At 45.3% G+C, this 12,909-nt stretch overlaps 2 protein-coding genes across 3 annotated transcripts in view; one reads left to right on the forward strand and one right to left on the reverse strand.

Moving 5' to 3' along the window:
• LOC129833631 (complement C1q-like protein 4) overlaps positions 1 to 840 on the reverse strand; it is a 54,274-nt gene extending 53,434 nt beyond the window's left edge. The window contains exon 1 of the mRNA XM_055898326.1: positions 754 to 840. Coding sequence (XP_055754301.1) covers positions 754 to 805 — 52 coding nt within the window. The 5' untranslated portion in view covers positions 806 to 840. The remainder of the gene's footprint in view (positions 1 to 753) is intronic.
• LOC129833629 (lysosomal alpha-glucosidase-like) lies at positions 788 to 11,927 on the forward strand. 2 transcript variants are annotated; one of them, XM_055898324.1, is made up of 20 exons: positions 788 to 869; positions 1,154 to 1,843; positions 2,090 to 2,241; positions 2,640 to 2,805; positions 2,920 to 3,016; positions 3,234 to 3,353; positions 5,064 to 5,182; positions 5,465 to 5,596; positions 5,848 to 5,958; positions 6,297 to 6,410; positions 6,552 to 6,636; positions 6,737 to 6,854; positions 7,012 to 7,145; positions 7,571 to 7,722; positions 8,061 to 8,209; positions 8,353 to 8,494; positions 9,292 to 9,390; positions 9,736 to 9,900; positions 10,383 to 10,535; positions 11,612 to 11,927. In XM_055898324.1, the coding sequence occupies exons 1-20, from the start codon at positions 804 to 806 to the stop codon at positions 11,675 to 11,677; spliced, it is 3,030 nt and encodes a 1,009-aa protein (XP_055754299.1). In that variant the 5' UTR covers positions 788 to 803; the 3' UTR covers positions 11,678 to 11,927. The 2 variants fall into 2 exon arrangements, with proteins under 2 accessions (XP_055754299.1, XP_055754300.1); XM_055898325.1 differs by lacking the exon at positions 10,383 to 10,535.
• The last annotated feature ends 982 nt before the right edge of the window (positions 11,928 to 12,909 follow it).

The raw sequence follows: 12,909 nt of genomic DNA on the forward strand, positions 1-12,909 counted from the left end.
ACGTGTTGATTAAGGTGCTGCTATAGCAGAAGCTATAATGGAACTGAGGATGTTCAGGAGACTCCAGACAATCTTAGGCGCTACCCAGAACGAAGGCACCATCCACCAGACAGACTGGACTTATAAACAAACAAACAAAAACGAACTGTTCAAGTTCAAATAAAAAGATACTAAATAACTACAACAAGTTCTGGGAATGTTTCAGTTGTGGTTTGGTAAAAGTAACTCTGATTGTATAAGAGAAGGAATGTTATGTTCTGTTAATTACTGATGTCCCCTTTAAGAATGGAGCATCATTGGTCATGCGCAGTTTTGTTCTATGTTATTCGTTTTAGTAAATGTGAAGCTCCAGTTCAATTTCTTGTATTCAGAGTCTTTCTTATTATATAAATAAGTAATAAGAGCTAAGACACTACAATAACAAAATGTGGAAAAAGCCAAGGGGTCTGAATACTTTCCGAATGTGATAACATGATGTCTGTACTGTAGCTACTGATTCATTATGAAGTGCTAATATGCGAGCCTGCTTCACGAAATCTAATCACTCAAACTAGTGGTTCACATGGTGCCTCAATATCCTCAATATTCTCTAAGTCCCAGTAATTGGAAATGGGTTCACTTCACATTTAACACAATTAACACAGGAGCATAATGGATCATGTTTGTATTGGTATTATGTTTGTATTCGTAGTTATACAACACAATACGTTTTGCATTAGATAGATGGACTCAAATAATCGAAGTATAGCTTACTTCCACTGTGTGGTAGCCCAATAGGCAGCGCCCAGTTTGTCCCTAGCGGCATGCTGTCGAAATTGCTCAGTCCAGTTCAACAACAACTTTTCACGTGCGTGGACAGGCGACATTCAGTAAGTCCTGGGGAAAATGCATACATTTAATCTTCTCATTTTCACCCGCTTTCTAATATCCCTTGCTAACATTTAGCTATGTATGCACTAGGTATACAATTCTAGCTACAGTCTGTTCTAGCTAGCTTGCACACTTCCTTGTTAATGTGTGTAGACTGTGCAACGTTACATCTGTCAGCTGACAAATAACATCTGTCGTAAGTGGTAGGTCCACAATTTGCTGTAGTACGTCCATAGTTGCCAATTATCCTAGGCGACCGTTTCATATCATTTTCATTTTTCAGACTTCTACACTGAAATGCGGGCTCGTCAGCAGACAGTTTTTCCCACCACCTCCCAGATGTCCCAACTCGACACAGGACATGGGTTTGTCTAGTTGTCTGTCTGCCCTGTCTCTCTCAGTCCTGCTCACCCTGGCCTTGATAACATGTTTACACCTTAGCTACCTGTCTGACCAAAAGTTGTCACTGATAAAGTTAACTAGCAAACAACAACCAGATGAGACACCAATACACCTGTCAATAAGACCTGGTTTAGAGGAAGATCCAGCAACAAAACAGGCCGGTGAGAGGGAGATAGTGAACCTCCAGAGGGGTAGCTCCCATCCAGCCCCCAGCCACAGATTGCTGTGGGAAGGCCCCCATCCAGCCAGCTCCAGTGGTCCCAGAGAGGCAGAATGTAGGAGGGTAGCCCTGGAGAGCCGCTTTGACTGCGCCCGGGACCGAGTTCTGAGCCAGACAGAGTGTCAGGGGAGAGGGTGCTGCTATGCCCCCCTACCACAAGGCCTCTCTGGAGGACCCCCTTGGTGCTTTTACCCCCCGTCATACAGCGGCTACAGGATGGGGCCCCTCACCCCCACTTCCAGGGGCCAGGCTGCCACCCTTATGAGGCCCACTCCCTCCTACCTGCCCCGGGATATCTCTACGCTCCGGTTGGAGATCCTGGATGGGACAGAAGGCCGACTGCACCTCACTGTGCGTCTCTGTGGCTGTATAACCACTCGTATATTTACTGCCAAACAGGGTTTGGTTGCCATTGTCTTTCTCAATAACATTGCTTTTAAAAGTGTTGCCTCTGAAAATGGCGTACAGTATTTGCTAAGTGTTTTATCTCATTACTTTTTCATGACTTTTATTATAACCAATCGCTCATCACCGAGAATCATTCTCCTCGGACCACATTATTGTGTAAGGGTCATAACACATTTCTTCTCCTGACAGTTGAAGGATCCGTCGTCCCGGCGATATGAAGTTCCTCTCTCCACTGCCCAGTCCAGGGGTAACACTGACACCCAGGACCACCAATATGTCACTGAGTTTCAACCCGACCCTTTTGGGTTCATAGTGCGCCGAAAATCCAACGGCCGTGTCCTGTGAGTATTCATTGTCAGTTGTTCTTTATGTCTAATATGTCTGGCACTGGTTCATTGATCAGATCTCATAAACCTGACATAAAACTGTTGTAACCATGTCATAGGCCTAACACATAAGATCAGTTAGGATTTATAGATCCCAAAGGGTAAATTGGCTTGCAGATACTACTGCGCTGTTGGAGCTAGGAACACAAGCATTTCGCTACACCCGCAATAACTTCTGCTAAATATGTGTATGTGACAAATACAATTTCATTTGATTTATATCGCTGTGTTTCTACTTGTAGCATGATATGAGGTGCCCCTGTCCCTACTTATAGTTGCCAAAAGCATGACATAAGATGCTCTCTGTCCTGACAACTGTCATAAGCATGACACCTCTGTCTTCTGTCTGTCAGTGTGAACACCACGGTGGCCCCACTGCTGTATGCTGACCAGTACCTGCAGCTGTCCACCTCCCTCGCCTCCTCACTGGTGTCTGGGCTGGGGGAACACTACACCCCCCTCAGCCTGGACCTCAATTGGACCTCCCTTACCCTTTGGAACAGGGACATGGCGCCCCACGTGAGTCTGACGTCATCGTCATTATCGTCATCATTACCATTCATTTGTTTCCTTTTTAAATCATGGTCAGGAGTGGTAAGTAAGTCAGATGGGTCTTCTTTGTCCACCTTGCAGGGCGATGCCAACCTTTATGGCTCCCATCCGTTCTACATGGTGCAGGAGGGGGGTGGACAGGCTCACGGGGTCTTCCTGCTCAACAGTAATGCCATGGGTAAGAAAGCATGTTGCTCCATGTACCATATCCTTAAGCAGAAATGTTTTGTTCTAATAGAAAAGCTTTGGTTTGAGCTAGTAGAGTTTGTAATGTATCATGCTACTTAGCAGCTCTGGACAGATTTTTTTTGCGTTCACATGGCACAGTACTTCAACTGTATCAAGATACAGGTTTACATGATTGAGCTGAGTTTGACCTCTCCTTCTCTCTGTAGAGGTGGTGTTGCAGCCTAGCCCTGCTCTGACCTGGGTGGCTGTGGGAGGAATCCTGGACCTGTACTTCTTCCTGGGCCCTGACCCTCAGAGTGTTGTCAGACAGTACCTCCAGGTTATAGGTATGGCTTTATATGACCTTTAGCTGTAACTTCCTGTTACTGAATATCCTATTCTTGTCTCCTATCCCAGTGTTGCTATGGTGGGTCAGGCCACTGGTGGGTCAAAACTAATTCCTTTTGGGTAATAGCTAAGGAAAAGATAGTGGCTGTCTGTGTCCCAATGTCCTAGTAGTCTGAACTTGCTGCCTCATCTCCTTTCCTTCATCTCCTTTCACTTATGTGTAAGAACTAGACTGGTGAAAGCGAATACATTTTCTACCATTAGGCACCATCCACCATAATATGGTGTGGCTTGTTTGGTGTCGGCTGTGAAGTAATACCACAACAAGTCAACTACTTGATTGATGAAAGCATGTCATTCAGCAAAGGCAGCAGCGCAGTCATCAACTACATGCCCCATTTCTTCACCAACTACGGAGTTGGGGAAACACGTGTGGACCTGAATTGTGATAATAACTGCAGTGGCCAAAAGAAGAACAAGTTTGTGCTCTGGTATTGTGCCTGATGGACCATGCACAAGCTCCACCACAGTCTGGACCTTCACTTCCTGATCACAGGCAACTCCAATTTTGCCCCCGACTGGTGCTTCGGCCTCATCAAGCAGCGCTTCAGAAAGACCAGAGTGAACACTTTGTCTGAGATTGCTGGCGTTGTGAAGGACAGCACTGTGACAGGGGTCAACATCCCACAGCTGGTTGGACTGGCTGACAACAACACCTGACTCCGTATTTCAGGCCGCTGCCACAGTTCAAGCAGTACCAGCACTTCAGGTGAATAACATTTTCATTGCATTGTATGAGGTTATCCTTCTTATCTAAACTTGGGAGGTGAATTGATGTCTTCTACGTTTTTTGGGTTATTTCCTGTTTTACAGCGTCAATGCTCTGGAGTCTGGTGTTGTTGTCGCCAAGGAGCGTTCGGACTGGTGAGCCTGGTGTTGTTGTCGCCAAGGAGCGTTCGGACTCTGTTGCTGCGCAATGCTGACATTCTTCCTCCCACGGATGGTCTGCCTGTACAAGCGCCACCTGGACACAGCTAGACAAACATATGTTTTTGAGAAGATCAGGGATTTTTGCTGACGAAGAGGCTATGGGCATCACATGCCCTGCACCAAAGTCAAGGGCAGGACAGAAACGGGCTCTCCAAATAAATATAGATTCCCTTGTTCATGTGTGGTTCAGTTGGACCATCAGCACTATCTGCAGTGCCTCTATTCAAATGACTCCTGCTACTATTATTTAATTATTCTGCTGCTCAATCACTTTACCCCTGATTGTATGCATATAACTACCTCATCTATCACTGATATTGTTATTGATATTGTTCTTGTACATACTGTATATTATTTTCTTTATTTTGGCACTTTCTGATATTGCTACTATGAAAGGTACCATTTGGCTGTACCGTTTACACCTTCTATAGAGACCCATCCTGGCAAGATGTGCCTGGGGTTATAGCATTTCTTTCACATGACCCATCAATTAAGTGTGTCTGCGTAAGAGTCAATCAATATTTATAAAATATTTTTTATCTGGACACTTTCTGTTTACCTGGAATGTTTCATTATTGTAGACTACTACTTTTACCACTTTAAATCTTAATCTTTCATTAAAGAGATGGGTGGGGCTACGGCTTAAGAGGGTGTGAACAATGCTGAATGGGTGTGACTCTTCCGTCATAGCTAATGTTTACCCCGTCTTCCTCCCCCAGGGTACCCTATGATGCCTCCTTATTGGTCGCTGGGGTTCCACCTGTGTCGCTGGGGTTACCGGTCCACCAACGCAACCCGAGAGGTGGTGCGACGCATGTACAACGCCAACTTCCCCCTGGTAAAGATGCTGGAGAAAACACTTGTATTGTAGTACAGTATTATCACTTGGGTTGACAACCATTGGGTAATGCTAACATTGAATGAGCATTAACATTGGATTAGCAGATTAGCATGGAGAAAACTCATTACAATATTATCATGCTACAATGGGTTTTCTCCATGCTAATGCTAATTGGATGTTTGCGTTCCCAAGTACAGTGTTATCATGCCACTGAGGGTTCACAACTCATGGAAAACACTCACTGCATTCTTTAGTTCAACTGCTTTTGGTTTTGGTCAGGACGTGCAGTGGAATGACCTGGATTACGCAGACAAGCGTCGGGTGTTCACCTTTGACCCCCAGCGCTTTGTGGACCTGCCAGACATGGTGAAGGAGTTCCATCAGAAGGGCATGAAGTACATTCTCATCCTGGTAAGAGAGAGGCCTCAACCCTCCCAACATGTGGGACACATAGGCACACTAATAACTCATATTAGGTTGAAATAGTGGTTCAATGTCATTTTTGATTCCAAATAACAGCCTGCGTTGTGTTTAAATTGTTAAATGTGCAGTATTGGAAGGTACAAGTCAAGGAAACTTTGCTTCTCAATCCACAAGATGGCAGCAAAAGCATTACTGCCATTTATTTTAGAAGCATCTTTCCTGTTTGTTCTCTTTCCCAGGACCCTGGGATCAGCAGCACCAGCCCCCCTGGTACTTACCCACCCTTTGATGAGGGTCAGCGGAGAGGGGTCTTCATCAGGAACTCTACAGGACAGACACTCATAGGGGAGGTCAGACCTAAAACTCTCACTTCTCCTCTATCTGGAGACCCACTGTAAACTGGGCTACATATATTCTGAATAGTTTGGAAAGAACATATTTTTTATCTGCTTGATAACATTGTGTTTGTCCATTGTGTATTCAAGTAATGTGTCCTCTGAAAAGCAAGGTTACACTAAACAAAAAACCCTCTTGTGTGTGTGTGTGTGTGTGTGTGTGTGTGTGTGTGTGTGTGTGTGTGTGTGTGTGTGTGTGTGTGTGTGTGTGTGTGTGTGTGTGTGTGTGTGTGTGTGTGTTATGTGGAAAGGTATGCATGTTTGGTTCCTCACTCTTCTTCCTCTGTGTCCAGGTGTGGCCTGGTCCGACAGCGTTCCCTGACTTCACCAACCCAGAGACACAGAGCTGGTGGGAGGACTGCATCCAGGAGTTCCACTCCAGAGTCCCGCTAGATGGCCTGTGGATTGTGAGTGTGTCTCAGATAGAAGTGTCTCGTAGAGGGCTGAAATCATCCCCTATTCTATTGTATTGTATTATATTCTATATTTGCACTAACAAGCTTGCATCATCCAGGCTATCCAGCATACTCTTGTTCCTCTGTTCTCAGGATATGAATGAACCAGCCAGTTTTGTGCAGGGCTCTGTGGAAGGGTGTCCTGACAGTGATTTGGATAGCCCCCCCTACGTTCCACGTGAGTGTACTGCAGCTGAGTAGTTTCCTGTCTATATAAAATCAATGGAGGAATTTAGTTCATTTATTCATTTCCATTCTGTCTCCATACACACATGCAGGGGTGGTTGGAGGACAGCTGAACACTGGTACACTCTGCATGTCAGCTCAGCAGAACCTGTCCACTCACTACAACCTGCATAACCTCTATGGGCTGACGGAGGCTAGCGCCACCCACAGGTCAGACACAGCACTACAGGGATCAGTGTCTCACTTATCCTGAGACTGTTGGCACTTTTACTTCTGCTTGTTTGAATGAAGCAGATTTGATTTATCTTGTCTACATTACACATTTGTAACTGTAGTTGGAAGATCAGTTATAGCCTTTGACTCTCAGTGCCCTGGTGAAGGTCCGGGGGTCGCGACCCTTCGTGCTGTCCCGCTCCTCCTTCCCTGGCATCGGCCGTTTCTCCGGAGTCTGGACGGGAGACGTGAGGAGCGACTGGGAGCAGCTCAGATACTCCATTCCTGGTGAGGGGAAAGACATTCCCATCTCCGTTCCAAGCCTTTCCTATTCTCAACGAGATTGCCAAAGCCATTCACAAGCCCTGTGTGTTTTAGCCATCAGAGTATTAATGGTACTGATGCACCATCCAGACAGTACATGTTGCAGTGTGCTCTTACTCAGCGGTTTGTCTCTATTGTCTTTAGTTAAAAGAGTGCCTAGACAGAGTTGGAGTCTTTTCAGTGGTAGTTATCTATGGACTTGAATGAGGGGTTTGAACAGAAAAATACCCAGACTTGTAATGGAACCAATTTATTTGACTGTATGTAGCTAGCAATTACAGATATTACAGCCTCTGACTGCCTGACATCAAAGTTAAATAATGAATACAGTAATAATGAATAAAGGGAATTAATATGTTCAATATCCATCTGTCCCTCCACCCCCCCAGCGGTGCTGCTGTTTGGCCTGTTTGGGGTGCCCCTGGTGGGGGCGGATGTGTGTGGGTTCGGGGGGGACACCACAGAGGAGCTGTGTGTACGCTGGACCCAGCTTGGAGCCTTCTACCCCTTCATGAGGAACCACAACGACAAGCCCAACGCTGTGAGTGGTGCTGCGTGTGTGTGTGTGTGTGTGTGTGTGTGTGTGTGTGTGTGTGTGTGTGTGTGTGTGTGTGTGTGTGTGTGTGTGTGTGGGTGGGTGGGTGGGTGGGTGGGTGGGTGGGTGGTTTTATGGTCTTTACAGTTAACTCAGTTGGATAGGAATTTACCACAATTTTTTCCTGACCTGCTAATATCTTTTCACTGTCTCTATGTAACCAAGTGACAATGTTTTCCTATTTACCATGGTGGCTGACCTGCTAGTGTCTTTTCACTGTGTCTATGTAACAGTCCATCAGTCCCATGTATTATGAATGGAAGTAACTCTAGCTCTGTGTGTAGCCCCAGGAGCCCTATGTGTTTGGTCAGGAGGCACAGGCAGCCATGCGTAGCGCGGTGATGTTACGTTACTCTCTCCTGCCGTTCCTCTACACACTCTTCTACCACGCACACACCTCCGCAGACACCGTGGCCACGCCTCTCTTCCTCCAGTACGTCCCTCTACTCCTCTTTTTCAGTTGCCATTGTCCACTCTTCCCTTCTCTCTCTTCAACATTTGGATACTATTGTAACACATCTTATTTACTGTGTTGATACTGTTCTCTGGCCCTCCCTCTCTGTCCATCTCTCCCAGGTTCCCCTCGGACCCTAACTGCCAGACCATAGACAGACAGTTCCTGTGGGGGAGTTCTCTGCTCGTCAGCCCAGTGTTAGAGCAGGGGGCAGTGGAGCTGGCTGCCTACCTCCCCCCGGGGACTTGGTACAGTCTGCACAATGTAAATAGCTCCTAGATTCAATACAGTTATACACTGAGCGTACAAAACGTTACGAACACCTTCCTAATATTGAGTTGGACCTCTTTCACCCTCAGAACAGGCTCAATTTGTCGGGGCACGAACTCTACAAGGTGTCGAAAGCCTTCCACAGGGATGCTGGCCCATGTTGACTCCAATGCTTCCCACAGTTGTGTCAAGTTGGCTGGATGTCCTTTGGGCAGTGGACCATTCTTGATACATACGGGAAACTATTGAAAGACCAGCAGCGTTGCAGTTCTTGACACAAACTGGTGCGCCTGGCACCTACTACCATACCCCGTTCAGAGGCACTTAAATATTTTGTCTTGCCCATTCACCCTTTGAATGGCATACATACACAATCCATGTCTCAATTGTCTCAAGGTTTAAAAATCCTTCTTTAACTTGTCTCCTCCCCTTCATCTACACTGATTGAAGTGGATTTAACAGGTGACAACAGGGGATAATAGATTTCACCTCAATCAGTCCATGGCATGGAATGAGCAGGTGATCCTAATGTTTTGTATACTCAGTGTATTTCTATAGGCCTTTCATAATGTCACTGCTATTAGTTCGCAACTGCTTAAAGGGATTCCTTGGAGACCAAGACCATCTTTTCTGTCGTTAACAGACATAAATTGATAAAAATCCATCTGTGTGAGCCTTTCTTAGGGTCTTGTAGGCTTACTTTAGGACCAGACAAAGATCTGTAATACTGTTGTACTGTGTATACTAGAACCATATTTCAGTGGTCACCTCTTTCATCCCTTCCTCCCTAGGGCCAGCCGTTCTACAGTAAGGGACAGTACCTGCTCCTCCCAGCCCCTCTGGACACCATCAATGTCCATGTGAGAGAGGGACACATCATCCCACAGCAGGTGTGTGTGTCCTCTGGACACAATAGAATTTGGTTGGCTGTTGTTTCATCGTGTGACAAAGCTTCATCTTAGGCCCATATTGTGGGTGTTACATACTGATGGTGGAGGAGGTGAATGAGCTGCCAAACTCTCATATCATGAAATCAATTCAAGTTATTTGTCATAGAACAAGACACCCACAATTCCTTTGTGAAACTGTGATAAAACCTAAAATGAAATAGTCTCTGACAATTTTGTTTTGAAGCTTGTATGAGTTTGTGTAAAACCTGTTGCCTGTCTTAATCAGTAATTATATTATATATTTCAATGAAAAATCCCCTCAAACCCCCTCTAACTGAGATACAGGAGCCAGGCCTGACTACCTCAGCTTCTCGCAGTAACCCTTTCCTCCTGATGGTGGCGCTGTCTGCTGGGGGCTGGGCCTGGGGTGACCTGTTCTGGGACGACGGGGACAGTCTGGACACCTTCCAGAGAGGAGACTACTCCTATGTTATCTTCATCGCTGGACAGGTAGGAGATGTAGAGGTCACATAGGGTCCTGAGTTTTTCCTGATCACATGACCTAACCAAGGAAAACTCTGGGCCCTAGTTATAGCCCACTTCAAGGCTATCCCTGATGCAGTGAACATATATATATTTTTAAATTAGTAGTATGTTTTATGCAACATCTTTTTGAGTGCGGACCCATCACACCTTTTGTTTGTCCTACTTCAAGGTATCTGGGTAGGAAAAACGTAGGGCCCTAAATTGACTTTAAAGAGAGGATGGAGATCAGAGAATTATCTCGGGTGATTTGGATGTTTCTGCAGTACAGTATATTTCTAGCAATGCTCTCAAGATTGAGATCCAGGTCCAATCCAATCAGGATAGAAGACATACTCTTTCCCTGCCATCCTGTAAACAGTAGACCTAACTGTAATATCTAATGTATTGTGGTACTATACATGTGTGTGTTTGCCAGTGGGGATCAATACGGTTTTCATTTGATCCAGTCCCAGGTGGTGAGTGACCCCCTGCGTCAGAACGGGGCGCTGGACGGGCTGGTGCTGGGAGGGGTGCGGGTGTTTGGGGTGCCCTCCCCACCCCGCTATGTATGGGCTAACGGAAAGAAAGTGTGGGATTTCTCTTATCGGACTGACACCAAGGTGAGCTGTAGTTGGCTGAGTTACCTCTATAGAGCGTGGGATTTCTCTTATCGGACTGACACCAAGGTGAGCTGTAGCTGGCTGAGTTACCTCTATAGAGCGTGGGATTTCTCTTATCGGACTGACACCAAGGTGAGCTGTAGCTGGCTGAGTTACCTCTATAGAGTGTGGGATTTCTCTTATCGGACTGACACCAAGGTGAGCTGTAGCTGCCTGAGTTACCTCTATAGAGTGTGGGATTTCTCTTATCGGACTGACACCAAGGTGAGCTGTAGCTGGCTGAGTTACCTCTATAATGTGTGGGATTTCTCTTATCGGACTGACGCCAAGGTGAGCTGTAGCTGGCTGAGTTACCTCTATAAAGTGTGGGATTTCTCTTATCGGACTGACACCAAGGTGAGCTGTAGTTGGCTGAGTTACTTCTATAGAGTGTGGAATTTCTCTTATCGGACTGACACCAAGGTGAGCTGTAGCTGGCTGAGTTACCTCTATAGAGCGTGGGATTTCTCTTATCGGACTGACACCAAGGTGAGCTGTAGCTGGCTGAGTTACCTCTATAGAGCGTGGGATTTCTCTTATCAGACTGACACCAAGGTGAGCTGTAGCTGGCTGAGTTACCTCTATAGAGTATGGGATTTCTCTTATCGGACTGACACCAAGGTGAGCTGTAGCTGGCTGAGTTACCTCTATAGAGTGTGGGATTTCTCTTATCAGACTGACACCAAGGTGAGCTGTAGCTGGCTGAGTCACCTCTATAGAGTGTGGGATTTCTCTTATCGGACTGACACCAAGGTGAGCTGTAGCTGGCTGAGTTACCTCTATAGAGTGTGTGATTTCTCTTATCGGACTGACACCAAGGTGAGCTGTAGCTGGCTGAGTTACCTCTATAGAGTGTGGGATTTCTCTTATCAGACTGACACCAAGGTGAGCTGTAGCTGGCTGAGTTACCTCTATAGAGTTCAGAATTAAGAAATAGTAGAACGAACAGTCTAATTCTGCCTGCCTGTCTATTCTATTCTAATCTATGGTATAATTTGATCAATTGTTTATAATCCTTTCTTTCTGTGTCTGTCTAGGTTCTGACGGTGACCAGCCTGGCCCTGCCCATGTCAGAGGTGTTTGAAGTCCTGTGGACCTTGTGAGCCTTATGAACTGTATGACTTAGTGGACTCTGACCCAGTAGACGGCCTCTCAGGTGGTTCTGGAACTCCTGACCTCGCACATCTCTGACAAAAACCTCCACCCAAAGTTTCCCCTCAATCACTGCTACCCTGGGTAAGACATTGCTCTAATAGACTCCTGGGTTTCTGAATGGACAGACTACACTGAAGAATTTTTGGAAATCATGTTTTTATAATCAACTGTATTTTCAATAAAATGATGTGAACTGAGTGAACTGTGTGGGTTAAAGCTCTATCAGATATCTCTCCATTTCCTTGTTGTTGCAGATGAGTGATTACATGACATTGTCTCAGGTGAGTTGCTGAGACAGTGGTGTGAGATACAATATTGTGGTCATTCTAGAACACTAGGCTGAAATGTATTGTTGTTTTACTATTTTAATTTGTCTCTAAGAATATATAAATCTGTTTATCTTTCTAACCTTTTATTTTATTTGTTAAGCACTTTTGAAATGCATCACCTGTAAGAAATGTTCTCTATAAATAACATTTGATTGATTGATAAATCTTGTGCTGAGGAGGACAGCATTGGCTCTACACAATTGTTTGAATTAATTGAATATGAATCTAAAATTGACCAGAATATGCCCATTCTGTACTCTTCTAGTATGATGGTAGGCTCTGTGTTAAGTCTCACCAAATTACTTCCAGTGATATTGCCACATTGTTACCATTAAAGGCAATTGATAGCTCTGGGTTTGTTTCCCCTAAGCTAAGCATTGTTTCTCATGTTCTCCTATTAGTGAGCTGTCACCACTCAGTGTTTGAATGTGCAGTCAATTATCTCTTTCTTAATCTACTTCATAGTCCCGAGGGCGGTCTAAGGCACTGCTTCTCAGTGCTACTACAGACCATGGTTCGATTCCAGGCTGTATCACTTCCGGCCGTGATTGGGAGTCCCATAGGGCAGCGCACAATTGGCCCAGCGTCGTCCGGGTTTGGCCAGGGTAGGCCGTCATTGTAAATAAGAATTTGTTCTTAACTGACTTGCCTAGTTAAATAAAAATTGTCTTCCCATCTGGAACATCTGCCTTATAACTCAGTGCAGTTAAGCTCAATACAGTTACATATTGTAAACAATTCTGAATTGTACAAAATATCATACCTGTAGTATGGTTATGTTAGCTTATGTTTTAAATTCTTTTTTGTTATTGTTTAAAACATTGGCCTCAAATACCTTGTTTTGAAATAGT

The sequence above is a fragment of the Salvelinus fontinalis genome, chromosome 34 (genome assembly GCF_029448725.1).
Source record: "Salvelinus fontinalis isolate EN_2023a chromosome 34, ASM2944872v1, whole genome shotgun sequence".
Lineage (NCBI taxonomy): Eukaryota > Metazoa > Chordata > Actinopteri > Salmoniformes > Salmonidae > Salvelinus > Salvelinus fontinalis.